Source organism: Hordeum vulgare, chromosome 7H, assembly GCF_904849725.1.
Source record: "Hordeum vulgare subsp. vulgare chromosome 7H, MorexV3_pseudomolecules_assembly, whole genome shotgun sequence".
Lineage (NCBI taxonomy): Eukaryota > Viridiplantae > Streptophyta > Magnoliopsida > Poales > Poaceae > Hordeum > Hordeum vulgare.
The window spans coordinates 623784565-623804378 of NC_058524.1; the positions used below are offsets into that span (position 1 = coordinate 623784565).

The window sequence follows — 19814 nt, forward strand, 5'->3', positions numbered from 1 at the left end:
AGCAAAAGGGAAGATGGCCCAAGTTCCACGCATGAATAGAGTGTGTAAAAGATCTGGTGATTTCTAATAATGGAAATCAGAGAGGAAACTCCCTTTGTAAAAAAAAATATTTTGCCCAGTAAAAGTGATAATAAAATTAAATTGTTAAAGTAGTACTCCCTCCGATCCATAAACCACCACACTTATTATGGATCGGTAGGAGTAATAAAAAGGAAAAGAAATGTAGAAACACAATATTTGCAACGAAAAAACTATAATATTTCTCTATCACAAGCAAAAGATGAAAGAAAGTAAAATAAGAGAAAGACCCAAAATAATAGAAAAAGGTACCTGATACAAAAAATTGTATTTGACCACTTCCTTTGGCTTTGAAACTTTTACAAGAAATTTTGTCTTTAATTTTTCATTAGTTGTTTTCAAAACAATATATATTAAAGACCAAAGCTATGCATGGGCAAGGGAAAAAAACGATCAGATCCACGATCAATAAACTACAACAATGATCATATCTGCACCAATCATCTCATAACACCACATGAACGAGGAAGTTTTGTAACAACAACGCCTTCAGAAAGGAAGCATTGCTCAAGCCCCGCCATCACCGGAACCAACCACCTAAGGCCAGAATCTATGTTTTCACCCTGAAGAACCAGCCTAAGCATATCCGAACAATGCCTTCAACAAGGTAACAATGTAAAAACATCGTCATTGCCAGGTATAACCAACTCGGGTCAGACCTAGGTTTTCACCCCGGAGCTCAACCCCGGTGCTCAAGCAGCACCATCATCGACGTTAGCCATGTGTTGTCGCAACCACTTTTTCTCGATCCCAGCAGCTACATGTGATGCGTCGCCTCCGCTGCACAACCTCCCCTTTGGATCAGGCCATTGTGCATAGTTTGTGTTTCATCGCCAAAGCCAACCACTGGGTCTAGAGAGAGAAACCCTCACAAGAACCTTCCGATGGCCCCTTCAATTCACAGCGAGGTCACCGACGTGCTTAGCAGACCCACCAGTACCGCCGCCTCCTTCCGATGTTTAACCATGGTGATCGCCGTCACCGCGTCAACCTGCCGCCACCCACCCAACGAACACAGACAGCAACGAGGACAGGATGCATGGTGGAGAGGGCGCTGGTAGCTTCGGCGTGAAGGCGCCGCTCGAGTCACCAAAAGCAAGACAGGGCCGAACCGATTTCTTCGGGTGTCATGGAGTGCAAGAGGACGGCGAAGATCTTGCTAGCCTGATGCACTGAAGTGCAGAGCTAGCCTTCGATCGGGTAGCACTCAGATTCATTCAGGACGTGGATGTGTACTAGACCGGAACAACAAAGAACAGCAACAGCTTGCCTAGATCTGAATTGCATAATTCATGGATGTACCACCGCGGTCCCTGCGCTGCGCAGGCTGGCAAATAAACAGCCGAAAACAGTAGATCTGCATTGCATAATTCATGGATGGATTTCAAACCCCAGCGACATATGCTTAATTACCTCAAAGTTCTAATATTTTACACTAAACGCAAGAAAAGTCTACATCAAACACATGGAAGAAAAGAGTCGGCGTCAAGTGCACTTAATTTTCTGAGATTAATAGTATTATATAATACTCCCTCCGTCTCAAAATTCTTGTCTTAGATTTATTTAGATATGAATGTATCCAGTGACGTTTTAGTATTTTGATACATTCATTCCTAGACAAACCTAAGACAAGAATTTTAGGCCGGAGGGAGTATGAAATTAGTAATTATGATCTACAACAAGTACATAAAATAAGATCTTTTTGTTTCGTGGTACTACTCCGTGTCACAACATATTTGCTGCTTTAGCTTCTTCTACTTTTTTTTGTGAGCCAAGTTGACAACGATTGGATGTGAACACCCTGGTTCGCGGGATCCGGCATGTCCCAAATGTGACACCGGGAGCTTGCAGGAGAGGAGTGATCGAGAACGCCCTTCATTGGAGCGGAAGCGGTAGGATCGGATCGGATCGAGAAGCGAAGTGGTTAACAATGAAAGAGCCATTTGATCCCGTGTGATACCATGAATGAGGGACAAACGAGATACAAGCCGGCTAACCGTAATCGGTATGTGATAAAAGTTCGGCAATAGAGAGAAGCTTGCAAGAGCCCGAACTCCCAAGATCCAACCTCGTTGGAGGCGGAGAAGGAGCTCGTAATCCTTGGATTGGCAAGAGGAGGACGAAGAAAAATTCAGGTATAAGGGGCGAAGAAAATGCTTGCATAAGGTATTGCTTTCCCATTTAAAAATAGTAGAAGAAGATAAAGATAAACCAACAAGTCTGCTCATGTTGTGAGACAAAGGAGTATCCCAAAGAAAAAAAAAGATGTTATTTTTGTGTACTTGTTGTATATCATAATTGCCAATCTCATATTTTAATACTCAAAAAATTAAGTGCACTTGACGCCAGCTCTTTTCTTCCATGAGCTAGGTTGATACATGGTCTTCTTTAAGGATGACAATTTTACCAACGGGTACGGGTACCCGCGGGTACCGTACCCGCATGGGCAGGGTATGGGCACACTTTTATACTCATGGGTAGTACCTATACCCTACCTATTAAATCATGGGTAGGGTACGGGTATAGCCTTGTATCCGTGGGTATACCCATACCCTATCCATTTGTGAACTAATCTTATGTTATCGTCAATTAATCATTAATTTGTCATGTGACTCATCTACTCCTATTAACTTATGAGTATGTTGTGATTTCTCAATTTTGCTCATGGTCATGTCGTATTCATCTACCTCTTATTGAGCCAAGATAATTCAATTTTGTGTCAAAAGTGCTATCAGTGAGTGTAAAATTGTAAACAACTTGTGTACTATTTGGTCTACCCGCTGGATATCCAATGGATGCAGGTAATCGTCGGGTATGGGTATGGGTAAAGTTTTATACCCGTGGACATAGGTATAGGTAGAATTTTATACCCATTAACTATAGGGGTATGGGTATGGTATTGCTCTACCCTGCCCATACCCTACCCATTGCCATCCTTAGTCTTCTTTCATTTGGCTCTTTTCTTTTCTTCTACTCGCATTAGTCGATCGCAGAATAAAGTTAGTCATGAGCTCGCCGCGTATGACCGCGGCACCCCTTGTACAGCGGTATGGCTGTTTTCGGAGCTGGACTCTATTCTGAACTTTTCTAAGGCTTCCTTGAGTAATGAAATTTCTATTTTTCCCGCAAAAAAAATTTGTATATAAGAACTTGGAGGGAATTAAGCACTTATAAATGGCTGGTGTGGTAGTGAAGGTGTGAAAGATGCCACTGTACCCACCAAGGTCCTTCAAATCCTGTTATCCAGGAAATATGCCTAGAAGAAGATATACTAGTGTTTTGGGCGGATTATTTGCCAGCATGCATTGCATGTGATATGAGGCTCACTCCAGTAGAAGTCTATGGAAAAAGACAGCACACCGGCCAAGAGGAGGACGTGAATCAGTAGTGAGATCTATCGCGGGGCCTCTATAAATGGCTGTACCCAAAGGTAGCTAAACATCATCCATGCATATCGGAGACATGGCTTTCATGCGCTCGTCGTCCTCATCCGTGGCTCTCGCTCTGCTGCCGCTACTGGTGGCAGCCGCATTCTTCATCCCCTCCACGGCTTCATCAGCTTCACATACCCTCGACCATGGCTTGGATGGTGAGGCACTGCTGATGCTGGGGAGGTTCCATGGGTGGATGGCTGCGCACGGCCGGTCGTACCCCACCGTGGAGGAGAAGCTGCGTCGGTTCGAGGTGTACCGGAGCAACATGGAGTTCATCGAGGCGGCGAACCGGGACAGCCGGATGAGCTACAGCCTCGGCGAGACCCCGTTCACCGACCTCACCCACGACGAGTTCATGGCCATGTACAGCAGCAACGACGACTCATCCGAGTGGGAGGAGGCGACGGTGATCACAACTCGCGCTGGCCCCGTCCACGAGGGCACCGCCGCCGTCGAAGAGCCACCTCGTCGTACCAACCTCAACGTGACGGCGGTGCTGCCTCCGAGCGTCGATTGGAGGGCGAAAGGCGTCGTCACACCAGCCAAAAATCAAGGGGCGACCTGTTGTAAGTGTCATCTTATTCTTACAAACGTCCAAAATAAATCATGCATGCATGCTGTGCGAGTTGTCGTCGTCGTCTACTCGTACTCCATTCCATTGATGCATGCGATGCAATGCAAAAGCTAAGTAAGTGTGGTCTTACGTTACGTGATCCGTGCAGTTTCTTGCTGGGCGTTCACGTCGGTGGCGACGATGGAGAGCGCGCAGGCGATCAGCACCGGCGGATCGCCACCCGTGCTGTCGGAGCAGCAGCTGGTGGACTGTAGCACTCTCCACCATGGCTGCGGCCGCGGTTGGATGGACGATGCCTTCAAGTGGGTGATCATGAACGGTGGCATCACCACGGAGGCGGCCTACCCCTACACCGGCAAGGCCGGCAATTGCCAAACGGGCAAGCCGGTCGCGGTGAGGCTCAGGAGCTACAAGAAGGTTACACCGCCCGGCAACGAGGCGGGGCTCAAGGAGGCCGTGGCGCAGCAGCCCGTCGCCGTATCCTTCGACTACAGTGACCCCTGCTTCCAGCACTACATCGGCGGCGTGTACAACGCCGGTTGCTCCAGGTCCGGCGTCTACATCAAAGGGGCGTGCAAGACTGCGCAGAACCATGCGATGGCCCTCGTCGGGTACGGGACCAAGCCTGACGGGACCAAGTACTGGATCGGTAAGAACTCGTGGACTGCCAAGTGGGGTGACAAAGGCTTCATCTATCTCCTTAGGGACTCGCCGCCCTTGGGCTTGTGCGGCCTTGCCAAGCTCCCGGTTTACCCTATCATATGATGGCACCTCCATCATCATCTATCTCTGTGTGACTCCGTGCATACCTTTATATATAAATATTAAATAATTGCACGGTACCTAGCTATTCATTTGTGTACCCCATGTCTATGTATGTATGTAAAGGTTCGGGTGCTATACATGCATCCTTGCCTATAATAAATAAACAATCTATATCATACATTATGTTTTACTATGTATCTAAAAAAGTGAAAACGACTTGGAATTTGGGGTGGAGGAAGTACCTCCGTTCTGTTTTATTGAAGGAGTAAAATGCACACGCGGTACATGAAATAGGGAGTCCCGAAATGCACATTGGAGTCACTAAACTTGCTGACTGGGATGTTTACGCGTGGACCGTAGGATGCATGGAGAGCAAGAGAGGCAGGAGACGGGGGTGGGGTAAGGGGGAGGTGACCGTGGGGGAGAGGATGAGAGCGGAGTCGGGATGAGCTCTGGTGGTGCTGATAGGGCGAGCTCGGCGCGCCGCAGAGGCAGGGTGAGCTTGACGCGCCGGACGGGGCGAGCTTCGGCAGCAGGACGGCAGAAATTATTTGAGAGAAATGGAGACAGAGGAAGAGAGAAGATAGATGGACCTCACATGTGGATGTCGACACACAGTCAGCTTTCCAAGGATGCCATTTAACATGGGTTATGAAGATTTGGATGTATTATGTGAACCCATAAGCAAGTTAGGGACTCAAATGTGTATTTTGGGAGTTCGGCGACCTAAATGACACTCGCTACCAAGTTCATGTACTATCCGTGCATTTTACACTTTAATTATAAGCTTTGGCTGGTCCTGAATTAAACTAAACCAACGCCAAATGCTATGAAATGGATGTAGTATCCGATATGCTGTAATAATATTGCATATTTGGCTGCCATCAAAATGCATGGGACAGGTTGTTCAGAAAGTCCAAAAGGGAGTATGCATCAATAGCCTTCTCTAGGATACAATAATACAGAGCTGAGCGAGCACAAAACACACCACACTGTGCTTACCCACGCTTATTAAGGAGGTACACAAAGCCACTGACTTCACAAAACAAAGGGTGTCCTCATCCCACCATGGTCCACAAGTGCTTGCAGTGGTCTCATTGTAGTATATTAGCATTGGTGCCATACTGCAAATATTAGTTATGGGCCCGATAGACGAGGGATTGTATTAAGCGCCGCCCTAAGTTGTTCCACCGACCCTCTTTAATTAAAGTACCGTCCGTTTCTAAATATAAGGTGTATTAATTTTTAAAAAGTCAAACCATATCTATGTTTGACCAACATTATAGCAAAATATATAACGATTTTACAATACCAACTATATAAAATATAAAAATATATTTCATGGAGAATCTAGTAATTGAACTCATTTTCAAAATGCCGCTAACGATTATGATAAACTAACTGATTTCTTTTTTGGAGAAAAAAATTTGAATTAATTAATTTAAACTAACAAGGGTTGATGGTGCCTTTTAGGGATAGTAATTCACACGTCTACACTACAGTACACCTTTGCGGGACAAACTAATAGCAGTTCTCCTACAATACCATTTACCAAGCAAGCATGACCTTGCAACCATTCGAAGTTTTGTATAGCAGAAAGTGTACCCCTCCTTTCATCTGGTTAGATGTAAGAGAGTGTCTGTTGTTTGTTCTTGTAGTAATCGAAGATACCACATCAAAAAATGAAGGTCAGATAAAACATGAAAATACCTCAGAGCAAGCCGAAAACTATTATAATAAAACAAGATGAGACCTATCTTTCAAAGTTGGACATTCTATCTACCTCAAGATCCCACCATTGAGAGGGACTCAAAGATTTCAATAGAGAGGGAAACTACCTCCATGGTTTGTAGGACCATTTATACAAGATCAAGTTAAAAAGATTAGAGCTCTAGCTTACAAGTAAGAAATGATAATTAGAGACAATTGGAGAATAATAGTTGTATTGATTGGGGCCTCGAATGGCGGTTTATATAGATTACAAAGCTTGGACTCCAAGACTAATCAAGGAAAAAATAGCGCGCTAAAACGCCGCTATAGCGCGCTAATAGCGTATTTGAAAACTAAACGATATGCTATGCATATTTCACTCGCTATGGCGCTATTCACGCTAAATACGGCAATTTCGCGCTATAGCGCGTATCGACGCTATTTTTTCGACGCGGCGCTATTTTTCTCAGACGAATTTTTCATCAGCCCACTATTCTTTTGGGCTTTCCGGCCCAGTAACCCTAACCAGCGACGAACAAACCTATAGCAACGACCAGACCTACCAAGCGAACCCTAAATCCCTAACCAAACCTACCGAGCGACCGCGGCAGCGACGGCCACCGGTGCTTCGCCCGTCTCCTCCAGCCACGGCCAACCGCCTCCTCCGCTCGCAGCCTCCTCTCCTCTTGCCGCCTCTTGCCGCCTCCTCGGTTTTAGCTGCTGAAATCTGTCATTTGTGTTGCTATATGCTGAAACCTGAACAATGTTTTGTGACACGTTATTTTGCAAAATAGCGCGCTATTAGCACGCTATTTCGTTCATAGCGTTTTTTGGAAGGCTGCGCTATTTCAAATAGCGCGCTATTTTTTTCCTTGAGACTAATAGAGATAGGTTACAATTCAATGAGGGAGGCCGAACCGGCCAAACCTAACCGACCTATACTCTAGTATCCCCCGTAGTCTCAACGTCAGGAGTAACGATGTTGAGACTGGAGCGTATGTCGGTGAACGATGCAGTCGGAAGTCCTTTGGTAAAAATGTCAGCAAATTGGGCACTGGTAGGAACATGAAGAACACGAACCTTGCCAAGAGCCACCATCTCACGAACGAAGTGTATGTCAATCTCAATATGCTTGGTGCGACAATGTTGAACTGGATTGGAAGCCATGTAGATTGCAGAGATGTTATCACAATAAACGATGATAGCACGCTCAAGCGGTCGATGAAACTCAATGAAAAGCTGACGCAGCCACACCGCCTCGGCCATGGCATGAGCAACCGACCTATACTCAACCTCAGCAGAAGACCTGGAAACTGTTACCTGCCTTTTAGAACACCAAGAAACAAGATTATCACCCAAATAAACACAAAATCCGGATGTGGACCGTCGAGTATCTGGACAACCTGCCCAGTCTGCATCAGAATAAACTGTCAAGCTTGTTGGAGAAGAAGAATTAATAAGAAGACCATGATCAAGAGTGCCTTTTAAATAGAGAAGAATGCGTCTGACGTGAGCAAGATGAGGGCGCGAGGGTAATGCATAAAAAGAAAGGCTTGCTGAAAAGAATAAGAAATGTCGGTGCGAGTAAGAGTGGCGTATTGGAGAGCACCAGTGATGCTGCGATATAAAGTGGGGTCAGAAACAGGATCACCATCAGCCGACAATTTAGCACCAATGTCGGTCAGAGTACGAGAGGGTTAACAATCAGACATACCAGAACTAGAAAGCAACTCTAAAAGATATGGACGTTGAGAAAGGAAAAGTGTAGACTTTGTGCGAGAAATAGTAACACCGAGAAAATGATGAAGAGGACCAAGATCAGTCATGGAAAATTGATGATTAAGAGAAGAGATTATATGTTGTAGAAAAGAATCAGAGCTAGCCGTCATAATTATATCATCAACATAAAGCAAGAGATAGTTAGTGTGTGCAAGAGACCGAAAATAAAGAGAGAAGAATCGGATTTGGATGGAATAAAGCCTAATGTTTGAATAAAGGTAGCAAAGCATTGAAACCATGCACGAGGAGCTTGTTTAAGACCATAAAGATATTTTTTGAGGAGACACACAAAATTTGGAGAAGATGGATTCTCAAAACCAGAAGGTTGCTAACAGTAAACTGTTTCATTAAGAGTGCCATGAAGAAAAGCATTTTTAACATCGAGCTGATGAATAGGCCAAGAGGAGGAAACAACAAGACTAAGAACAACACGAATAGTACTTGGTTTAACAACTGGAGAGAAAGTCTCATCAAAATCAATGCCATGTTGGTGAGAGAAACCACGACACACCCATCTAGCTTTGTAATGAGCAAGGGTGCCATCAGAATGTAATTTATGACGAAAACCCATTTTCCAGAAACAACATTAATACCAGGAGGTTTGGGAACAAGAGTCCATGTATTATTTTGCTGAAGAGCGACAAATTCATCGCGCATAGCTGAAAGCCAAAGAGGATCAAGAAGAGCTCGTTTATAAGTGGTGGGAATAGGTGAGATTGTTGGGGTGGCTGTGAGATTCAGGCGTTTTGTGGGTAGAAGAAATCCGTGTTTTCCGCGGCTGCACATGACATGATCATTGGTAGGTGGTGGAATAGGTACGACATTGGGTGGGAGTGGTGGTGCGGATGGGGGAGAGATTGTGGGTGAAGAGGAAGAAGAGATAGAGGTGGCGGGTGTGGAGATGTCTGCCATAGAAGGACGTGGTGAGGAGGAGGTTGTCGTGGTAGAGGTGGTGGTCGCAGCAGAGGTGGTGGACGCGACAGAAGTGTGGTCTGCTGCGGCAGAACTGGGGAAAAAAAGTCTGTCGTGGCAGAGAGACGGGGCAAAAATCTGCCACGGCAGAGATGACCGAAGGATGAACTATGGGAGGGGTTTCGGTGGTGGCGGTTTGTAGTGGATTTTGTGATGTGGTTTTAGATGCATAATAGGGAAAGGTATTTTCATCAAATGTGACATGGCGAGAGGCAAGAACGCGACCACAAGATGGATCGAAACAACGATATCCTTTGTGATCATCAGAAAGAACTCGTGGACTGTCAAGTGGGGTGACAAAGGCTTCATCTATCTCCTTAGGGACTCGTCGCCCTTGGGCTTGTGCGGCCTTGCCAAGCTCCCGGTTTACCCTATCATATGATCACCCCAGCAGCCGTACGTGCACCTCCATCATCATCTATCTCTGTGTGACTCCGTGCACACCTATATATAAATATTGAATAATTGCACGGTACCTAGCTATTCATTTGCACGGTGCTACACATGCATCCTTGACTATAATAAATAAACAATCTATATAATACATTATGTTTTACTATGTATCTAAAAAAGTTAAAACGACTTGCAATTTGGGGTGGAGGAAGTACCTCCGTTCTGTTTTATTGAAGGAGTAAAATGCACATGCGGTACATGAAATAGGGAGTCCCAAAATGCACATTGGAGTCACTAAACTTGCTGATTGGTTCATGTGACACTCAAATCTCCATAACCCACCTTAAATTGCGTACTTGACATGCTGACTGGAATGTTTACGCGTGGACCATAGGATGAAGAGCAAGAGAGGCAGGAGACGGGGGTGGCGGTGGGGTAAGGGGGAGTTGATCACCCGTGACCGTGTGGAGAGGATGAGAGCGGAGTCGGGACGAGCTCTGGTGGTGCTGATAGGGCGAGGTTGGCGCGCCGCAGAGGCAGGGTGAGCTTGACGCGCCGGACGGGGCGAGCTTCGGCAGCAGGACGGCAGAGATTATTTGAGAGAAATGGAGACAGAGGAATAGAGAAGATAGGTGGACCTGACACGTGGATGTCGACACACAGTCAGCTTTCCAAGGATGCCATTTAACATGGGTTATGAAGATTTGGATGTATTATGTGAACCCATAAGCAAGTTTAGGGACTCAAATGTGTATTTTGGGAGTTCGGCGACCTAAATGACACTCGCTACCAAGTTCATGTACTACCCGTGCATTTTACTCTTTAATTATAAGCTTTGGCTGGTCCTGAATTAAACTAAACCAACGCCAAATGGCGCGGCCTGGGGGGTGGCCGCGCCGTGCAGGCTTGTGGCCATCTGCTGGCGCCCCTCTGGCACTTCTTCGGCCCAGTATTTTTTATAAATCCGGAAAAAAATCCTCGTTTATTTTTACGGCGTTTGGAGTTGCGCAGAATAGGTATCTCAACTTTGCTCCACTTTCAGGCCAGAATTCCAGTTGCCGACATTCTCCCTCTTCATGTAAACACCCTACTAACATAACTCTCAATATTACCGAATCCACGTCTCAAAACTAATTGAGAGGAATCGAAACTTCTCTTTCTACTCAATGCACATGAAGATGGAAGTTTTTGCATCCTCTTTGGGTACCTAGCATATTTGGGACTTCTTTCATAGCATAAGCCAACTACCAAGTCATGCACCGCCGTGCTCTAAAGATATAAGTGAAGCACAAGAGCAAAAGTATCTAGCTCAAAAGATATAAGTGAAGCACACTAGAGCAAAAGTATCTAGCTCAAAAGATATAAGTGAAACACTATGAGCATTCTAGCAAAATCACGATGAGTGCATGTCTCTCTCTCAAAAAGGTGTGCAGCAAGGATGATTGTCACACAACAAAAAGAAAAGACTCCTAAGATACAAGACGCTTCAAGCAAAACACATATCATGTGGTGAATAAAAATATAACTCCAAGTAATGTTACCGATGGATTGAAGACGAAAGAGGGGGTGCCTTCCCGGGGCATCCCCAAGCTCAGGCTTTCTGGTGTCCTTGAATTTGGCTTGGGATGCCCCCCCAAGCTTGATCTCTTTCCACTCCTTATCTCTTTGTCCATGAGAACATCATCCAAAACTTGAAAACTTCACAACACAAAACTTAAACAGAAACTTGTGATAACATTAGTACAAGAAAACAAACTACCACTTCTTTTGGTACTGTAGCAAACTTGAATTCTATCTATATTGATGATGGGATACTGTATTCTCACTTTTCCATGGCTAGTACCCCCCGATACTAACCATAGTTTCATCAAAACAAGCTACCAACTCAACAAAAACAGAATCTGTCAAAAACAGACCAGTCTGTAGCAATCTGTATACTTCGTATACTTCTGGTACCTCAAAAAATCTGAAAAATTACGACGGCCTGGGCAAAAAGCATATCAATCAGCAGCAAAAAGAATAAACTCAAAAGCTCTTTCTGAATAAAAATGAAAAATCATCTCATGAGCGAAAAGTTTCTGTCTTTTTCCAGCAGGATTATTATTCCAATCAAGATCATTTATGTGACAGTATAGGAACCAGAATATTAGCAACAAAGGTTTTATGCAAGGTTCTATACAAACAAACCACAACAAAGAGAAAGCTACATAGGAGCATCAAGAAGATTTGAACATCAGCTCGTTCCCGCAACCCACACACGCCGAGGCGTGGCGGGCGACGGAGGAGGAGCGCGCGTGTATGTCTCTTGTTCTCATGCTCATAGATGTGGGGAAACATCCTCCCTTATAAAAAGGTCAAACCCCTACCAAACTAGTAATATGGGACTAAACTTTAGTCTCACCTCTTGTCTTGCACGAATGGGCTTAGTGGGCCTCTAGGATATATCAGGAATTCTGAAACTGGCTATTGGGCTGGCATATATATGGATCAAATTCCAGCATGCATGCGAGAGTGAGTTCTGTTTTTGTAGTGAGAAGAAGGGTAGTTGTTTTTTTTCCTGAGGAAATAAGAAGAGTAGGCGGTGGACCGTTGGAACTTGCAAGCTGCGAGACGAAGGAGACGGCTTCCAAATGCGTCGAAAAAAACTAACTTGTCGCACCAAGTCTAGCCCGATGGTCTAAAACGTGTGTTTCCTGCGTCAAGATGTTCAAAACTATATTTCATATTGATAGACTTTGACAATCATTTTTTGGGTCAAAATTTATGCATCAAAACTTTACAAAATTGTGCTTCAAAACGGTAATAAACCGTGTTCCACTTTTTGGAAGCACATGTATCAAAAATTATGTTCAAGCGTGTATTTAAAAGATGTTCATCATGTATTTGAAAATATTCAATGTGTATAGAAAAATGTTCTACACCTATTAAAAAATGTTCAACGTGTCTGCAGAAAAAACGGTCATCATGTACTAAAATATATTTAAAATGTATCTGAAAAGTGTTTCACATTTATTAAAAAATATTCAAGGTGTACTCAGAAAATGTTCAACATGTATGTATTCAAATATGTATTTGAAAAACAATGTCACCATGCATATGGAAAATGTTCAACGTGTACCAAAAAATGTTCAACGGGTATACGGAAAATGAACAATGTTTTCTCGAAAATGGTCAATGTGTATTCGAAAAAATGTTGGCCGTGTAATGTATTAATCCCCCCACCCCCACCCCAATTGTTAAAAAAGGTGGCAATACAGAAGAAAATAGTCTTATTAACGTACACCCGTGTTAATGTGTTGTAACCTGCTCCGCTCGTGTTTTATTTGGGGATCAGTGCAGATTGCTTTGGAATACAAAGCGGGGGAAACCATTTTTCGTCAATGCAGCATAGTGCATGCATATATGCCAAGAGCAAAGAGTTGTCCTTACTCATTTAATTCGACGTAAACATAGCAAAGATTTCAACGATGGGGGTACACATCCATTTAATAACAATAACCAGGATGAAGAACTAAAGAGTATGCGACGTGATACATTAGTTTTGATTGCGGTGATTGATTGCACCTTTCTCAGAATTTGTATTATGAAATTCCCAGGTTTTTTTAGAGGGCAATATTTCTTTAGATTTTCAAAAAAATCCTGACATTATAATGAACAAGTTTATAGAACTACTACCACAACGACCTCAGTTTCTCACTTAAGATATAAGAAAACATGAAACGTGTTCAAAAATCATTCAGTTTTATTTAAATAATTTCCTAGGAATTATTATTGAAAGAAATTAGTATCATCAGAATAACTTCAAAAGGCTCGATAATTTATTTACATAATTTCCTAGGAATTAGTATCATAAGAAGTTTATATTTTACTAGAAAGGATTAACTTCGTAGAATAGCTGTGAATTTGAAGAAATGGCATTGAGTGGCGATGTGACAATTACAGGAATAAATGCATATGGAACAAGACGATGCTAACATTACAGTAATAAAAGCATACATAAGATGTTGCTCCTGTCAGATGTTCAACCGCATATGTTGGGCAAGAAAGACATTGTCCATACCAAGAATCAAAGAACCGCAGTAATTTTCTACACCGCTGAACTTATAAAAATTTAGAACATTACTAATTTCGTACATGTATTGACGATGTGCTGTGTGGTAAAACAATAGTAACAACTCCTCACTCATAAATGAAGCAATGAATTAGCTGCCTAGTCTGTTGTAACAGTGGCCAATATACAAACGAAGGAGACAATGAATTAGCTGCCTAGTCTGTTGTAACAGTGGCCAATATACAAACGAAGGAGACAGGGATACGCAATACAGAGGGGCTAATATAATATTCCCTCCGTTCTAAAATATGTGACTCAAAAATGACTCAGTTTTATACTAATTTAGTACAAAACTAAGTCATTTTTGAGTCATTTATTTTGGGACGGAGGGAGTAGCGACAACTGGTTAGGTATGATTGCAGTAGGCTGGGTCGCGAGTGCTCCTATATATGCTGTTTCGTGTAACCTTGCTAGTACTTTCAGTAGGTATCAATATATTAATTACTAAGCAGCCCATGATTCTAAAGCATAGCTAAGATGATATGAAGTTCGGTCATGCCAAACTTATCGTCCCTGAGCTCTTTCCATGTGCGCCATGAGATATCGATCTAAGGAAAGAGAAAATAAACAATAATTATTATTTGACAAATACATGCAGTTGATAGTAAAATCTAAATTAATTTGAAGTGCAGCGTATGGTAGGTAGCCTCTTAGCTTTAAGTCGATACCGATAAGATGATAATTAAATATGCGATAAAAGAGTGTGCATAAGGAGTTATATGTGTACCTCAGATCGATGATGGCGTAAATTTGCTATGAATTATGAGCGAAAATCAAAGGCATAATATCGCACATCCATGAGAGGTCCAAAAGTAGGAGGTGGACTAATAAGATCGATCGGAAATGCCACGGAAGCTCCAAGGCTTTTGTGTGCCATGAGAAGCCAAATGAAGGTAAGGAATTCCCCTCCTCTGGCTAGCTGCGTCGCGTGTGTCTCCGGTCGAGACCTCCCAGCAGCGTACATGATGATCCTCACCCACATATCTCTCATCTCTTCCAATGTTTCTTTGCATGGTTCAGGCAAAGACAAGGTGTAATCCTCCTTTGATAAGAACTCTTTAAGAATTTGCAGAACAACATGCTTCCCACCATTGTTGCATGTGGCTGTCATCATCGTCACAAACTTGTTGTGGAAGCCTTGTATTACTGACTCGGCACTAGTAGCGGTGACCTGCAACATAACTGGTTGTGTAACAAGAAGGTACATCATATAATTGGATAGCTTCCTGCAGATACCAACCAAGGCAACTGACTCCGCATCCACATTTGAAACCTCAGTCAGGTGTATCATTGTTGCTATATGCAAGCGGATTATGACAGCACTAAAGTTGTCGGACAACTCCCTTGCCATACTATGCAGGAACCGACTGAGATGTTCCCACTCTTGTTTTTGGCCACCTCCAAAAGGGGATTGGAGAATGGCTCTAATTTCCTTCGCAAAACTCTCTGTGATATCCATATCCACCTCCTCATACTTGATGTCTAATAACTTGCTCAACCAAAATAACTTGCCAACTGCTTTTGCCATCTTCCTGATCATGCTAGTCACTCGTTCCGACCACGGGCTACTACTTGGCTTTTCCTCGCATCCCACATAGCTCAGAAAGTTGTACTGCCCCATGCGGTTTGACCACAACGGCTTTTCCTCCGGCCATCCAATAATATTACTGGAGACAAGCATCCAGGACATGCGAGTGAGCCAAACACACTTGTTGGCCTTCATCCATGCCCATGTCCAAGGTGACACCATAACCATCATGAGCATTGCACAAACTTCCAGGAAAAAGCTTCCTATGAATAAAGTGTAGGTGATTGCAACGTCGGCTCTGCTGTATCTCTGTTTGTTGCCAACTACGAAGAGCACAAGGGCAACCAAAGCCGATACTTGAGATGTGCACCGAAGCAAAATGCCACTTCTTGTCCGAAGCACTGCAGCCTTGGTATAAACATCACAATACATGATGCCAAGTTCAACATCAACCAACTTGGCCAGCTTGGCCAACTGGACTTCATCTGATTGAGCATAGCTCGTCCAAGTTTTTGCACCGAAGCCTTGCGGTATCTGTAGGAGTGTAAATCCAGCAAATAAATGCCGAACAATTGGCGCTGAATCCAAGCAAAAACTAACAATGCTAGAGTAGCTGGCATCCTGATCTAGTTCTCGATGGTTCAACTTACTTTCATCACTAGTACTGTAGCCACTGATGTTTTGCAGGTTCCCATACATGAGGGCCATCGTCCTCTCCCCGTACTTGATGATTCCAGCAACAAACATAAAGATTCCCGGAACAAGAAGCTGATGCACATTGCGCCAAGCAGTGGACTTCCAGAAGACATACAATGCTAGGGCCACTTGAACTACCAAATTCAACAAATGTCTCAACCACAAGCTGTTGTCCTCCAAGGAAAAGGCGGTGATAGTGTCCTGTCCGCCAAGATGAAGGAGTAGGAAGGGCGCCCAAAAGAAAGCTAGTGGGTGATTTTCTGGCAGGGCGCCCTTTTGGGAGGCATGGGTGTTTTCCTCTAGTTTTGAGAGCAAACCAAGGGCATAAACAGCTACCAAGTCTGCCACCAAATAAGCAATCCAAATGATGCCACTAAGAAACTTGGCGCCACGTTGCCGAAGACCACCAGTAAAGAAGAGGAATATTTGTAGCACGAAGCTGAGAAGCACCAGCAGTTGGATCTCCCATTCATTAAATAGTTGCAACAAGCTCGCCATTGTTAAGCAGATTTCCTATGCCACGAACCTGCACTAATATAGGGATATTAATAAAATGAACATTTCAGTGTGGCTCTCGCAAAACTAAAGAAGAACTCTTGATTTGCTTGTTTACAAGAAGACATGACCTAGTGCTTGAAGCTCCCACACCAGGTAGGGTCGGGAGAGGAATTATACAAGGTAATCCTAACCCCTGCTAGTGCAGTGCAGAGAGGCAGCGTCGAATTTGCTTGTTAACAACAATTTCTTAATTTATACTCCATGTGCCAACTAATAAGCGTGCAAAGTGAACTTATAGCCCAAAGTAAATTACGGACTATAATATACCAACGGTTCTACTATTTATAAGTTGTTATATACATTTATGTTACAAGCATAAGTGTATATCGTTTACGAATTTTAATAAAACTAAACTGTGCAATATATTGATTTTTCTTTCAAAAAATATAAGAGTTTGGTAAAACAAATAAGAGTTTTAATATTTGAAATGGACGTTTAGAGAAGTTCAAAATATGATTGAGGCAGGAATTTAAAAAATAAAATATGAATTCATTATGAATCACAACATCCAAAAAATGAACATCTTAAGTGGGTGGCGCTACAAATTAAATATGAATTTATTGTATACCACAGTATCCGAAATATTAGGAAATCTGCTTAACGCTACTGAAGATGCAGTGCGTGACGGAGAAGGATTATTGGCAACTCTAAGTTGCCGGAAAAGTGATAAAAATGGTTGTTGTTTTTTTGAAAAGGATAAAAATGGTTGTTGAAAAATCTCCATGCATATGACTTTATTTTTTCCATGTTGAAAAATCTTTGAATAATGTGCTTGCAGATTAAGATATATTCAGTACCTTCTGTTGAAAAAATTGTGGATGTCATCTTTTGCTTACCTGACATGCTTAGATACATTTATGAAATCTTGAATATCCAATTTTTTCATTCACGAAAAGGTTAAACAGTGAAGCAGCCTCGTGCTTGAAGATTCTGTTCGCTGCTTCCAATAGAAAAAACTAAATTGTCGTAAAACAGCTTCCTGCTTGTTCATTGGGTTTCTAAAATCTTAGATATTTAACTTGGGTAGTATACTCTGCTTAGCTAGGAGTGTGGGGGGAAATACGTCGAAAAAAATAGCAGTGCTATTTTGTAGTTACTATTCCACATTTACAAAAATACGTAACATCATCTCTGTTGATGGGAAATATCTACAATACAAATGCCTAACAGCATCTCTGTTCATGGAATGTGATGGCTAAAGGTACAAAAAGGCCACCCAAGTTCAGGACTAGCTAGTGTTATATAATCTTGGTGATGCATACAGATACAGGCATGATATCAGAAAAGTCAATTTTTCTGACTCTCTGCAAGGCTAGCCTGTTTCAGAATTCTATTCCCAGAAGAAGTAGAAGCACCGATATGCATGAATGGATAACGGGAAACAACATAACATCCTATCTCATCTTCGGATGCACATAGATTATCTCACCCGCTCTAATAATACTACCAACAGATATAAATATCTGGATGAGAATTAGCAGACCCAAATATACTATATACTAGGAGTTCAGTCAACCAATAGATTGACATAATTAAACTAACCCAAGGTATGTACTACATTATATATTTGTGCAAAGCAAAGCATACCTTACATAGAAAAGGTGTGCGGATGCTTCGAGACCTCTGTCATGGTGGCGCCTTGAGCTTCGAGACTAAGCTTATGAAATAGCCCCAGCACCAGAAGTCTTTGTATAACAGGAGGAGGAGCAGAGCAGAGGAAAGAAAGCAACCGTGCTTACATGGGTTCATTCGTTTCTTGCAACAAGAGCAAAGTGTAATAAAGAACTAAAGATGCATCATGTGCTTTTCCTGGTCCACTTGGCGAATGCATGGCAACAAGAGCAAAGTGTAATAAAGAACTAAAGATACATCATTACCTTTGACAGGAATCAAAGCTTGTTTGACAGGAATCTAACCACTTGTTAGTCATTTTGTTTTCTCTAGTTAGTCCCGCATCTCATATTTTGCAGACAATTGTCTGTACAATTTTAGTCTTCCCACCAAAGAGATGAGATACAACCATATCTTAGTGGCAACCATGTAAGTATGTAGACAACTATAATGCATAATAAAGAAGCAAGCATGGATAAGTCCAGTTCATGCAAATTACTCCCTCCGTTCCTAAATATAAGCTTTTTTAGAGATTCCAATATGGACTACATACGGAGCAAAATGAGTGAATCTACAGTTCTACACTCTAAAATACATCTACATACATCCGTGTGTAGTTCGTATTGAATGCCCTAAAAAGGCCTATGTTTAGAAAACGGAGGGAGTACATAGCTGCATCTGTACAGGCTGAGTGGCTCTTATTTGTGCAACTGGACATGCATGATACAACATGCCGCAACTTATAGTTCTGAAACGTGAGTCGGATAACACGGTGAACTTCATTCCAACTATGGGCATTGCTCGGTATGGAGGTACACTTATTTTGCAGCCTGCATGGTGACTTTTGGCAACAACTTCTCCCCAACTGATAATGGGCAAACGCTCTCCGTGTGCATGCATACATAGAAAGAGGAGTTTCTGTACACGCACAAAGCTAGGGCAGCCTGGCACTACAAGAACCCGACCCAAGGACGCGCACACCAGGCCCGATGAGGTTGAAACCCGTGGCTCATTTTGTGAACTCCAACAGCGTTGCTCTAACTGTTAGAGTCTTAACATATGCTGCACAATCAAAATGCATATAGCTAACTCTATCAGCTCTCAAAAAGTACCAGCAGCAATGTGCAGGAATATGAACGCAATATTGAGGTTCTTTCCATTTCCTAAGTGTATTACCACCCCTGACTCTGGTTCATTAATTCTAGTGAAGAAAGAGTTCCAAATAAATTGTTAGTTTCACCTGCGAGTCTTAAATTACATACATGATCGTAGGCCCGGGCTCCTTTTCAGCCTAGCCTGCATGAATGCTGAGTTGGTTGCTGCTAGAAATTTGCAGATTAATCTCGAAGGGTCTAGAAATTTGCATATTAGTTTCAGTGGGTTCCAGTTCTTATAGTACAGATTCACCTGATGGGAGGTAGATGTCTGTATTAGAATTCAAAATGTTTACAACTTTATGGTATGCTCTGCCTCAAGAATTGCATGGGACTACGTTCCCTAGTTATTTCATAATAACTGTCAGAATTAATAAGCCAAATACCAAATGTAGTTTGTAAACATGTTTCCTAAACTACTTCTCTGTCAAAACTAGAATCAATCATCGTA

General features: G+C 42.8%; 2 protein-coding genes across 3 annotated transcripts; one reads left to right on the forward strand and one right to left on the reverse strand.

Annotated features, from left to right (window-relative positions):
• Nucleotides 1–3505: 3505 nt before the first annotated feature.
• Nucleotides 3506–5041, forward strand: LOC123412871 (ervatamin-B-like). Its single transcript, XM_045105832.1, has 2 exons — nt 3506–4078; nt 4235–5041. Exons 1-2 carry the CDS (start codon nt 3526–3528, stop codon nt 4849–4851), a joined length of 1170 nt encoding a protein of 389 aa, XP_044961767.1. The 5' UTR covers nt 3506–3525; the 3' UTR covers nt 4852–5041.
• Nucleotides 5042–13871: 8830 nt separating this feature from the next.
• LOC123410919 lies at nt 13872–19808 on the reverse strand. Of its 2 annotated transcripts, none has more exons than XM_045103845.1 (3): nt 18191–19808; nt 14544–16566; nt 13872–14364 (listed from the first exon to the last, which is right to left on the reverse strand). In XM_045103845.1, the coding sequence occupies exon 2, from the start codon at nt 16536–16538 to the stop codon at nt 14577–14579; it is 1962 nt and encodes a 653-aa protein (XP_044959780.1). In that variant the 5' UTR covers nt 16539–16566; nt 18191–19808; the 3' UTR covers nt 13872–14364; nt 14544–14576. The 2 variants fall into 2 exon arrangements, with proteins under 2 accessions (XP_044959780.1, XP_044959779.1); XM_045103844.1 differs by having other exon boundaries at nt 18186–19808.
• Nucleotides 19809–19814: the final 6 nt, after the last annotated feature.

What these genes read in the sequence shown, in the direction of transcription:
- LOC123410919 (XM_045103845.1), bottom strand. Translation starts at nt 16,538, where the DNA reads ATGGCGAGCTTGTTGCAACTATTTAATGAATGGGAGATCCAACTGCTG.
- LOC123412871 (XM_045105832.1), top strand. Translation starts at nt 3,526, where the DNA reads ATGCATATCGGAGACATGGCTTTCATGCGCTCGTCGTCCTCATCCGTG. An exon ending in AAATCAAGGGGCGACCTGTT is followed by an intron (nt 4,079 to 4,234) that starts GTAAGTGTCATC and finishes TGATCCGTGCAG; the next exon opens with TTTCTTGCTGGGCGTTCACG.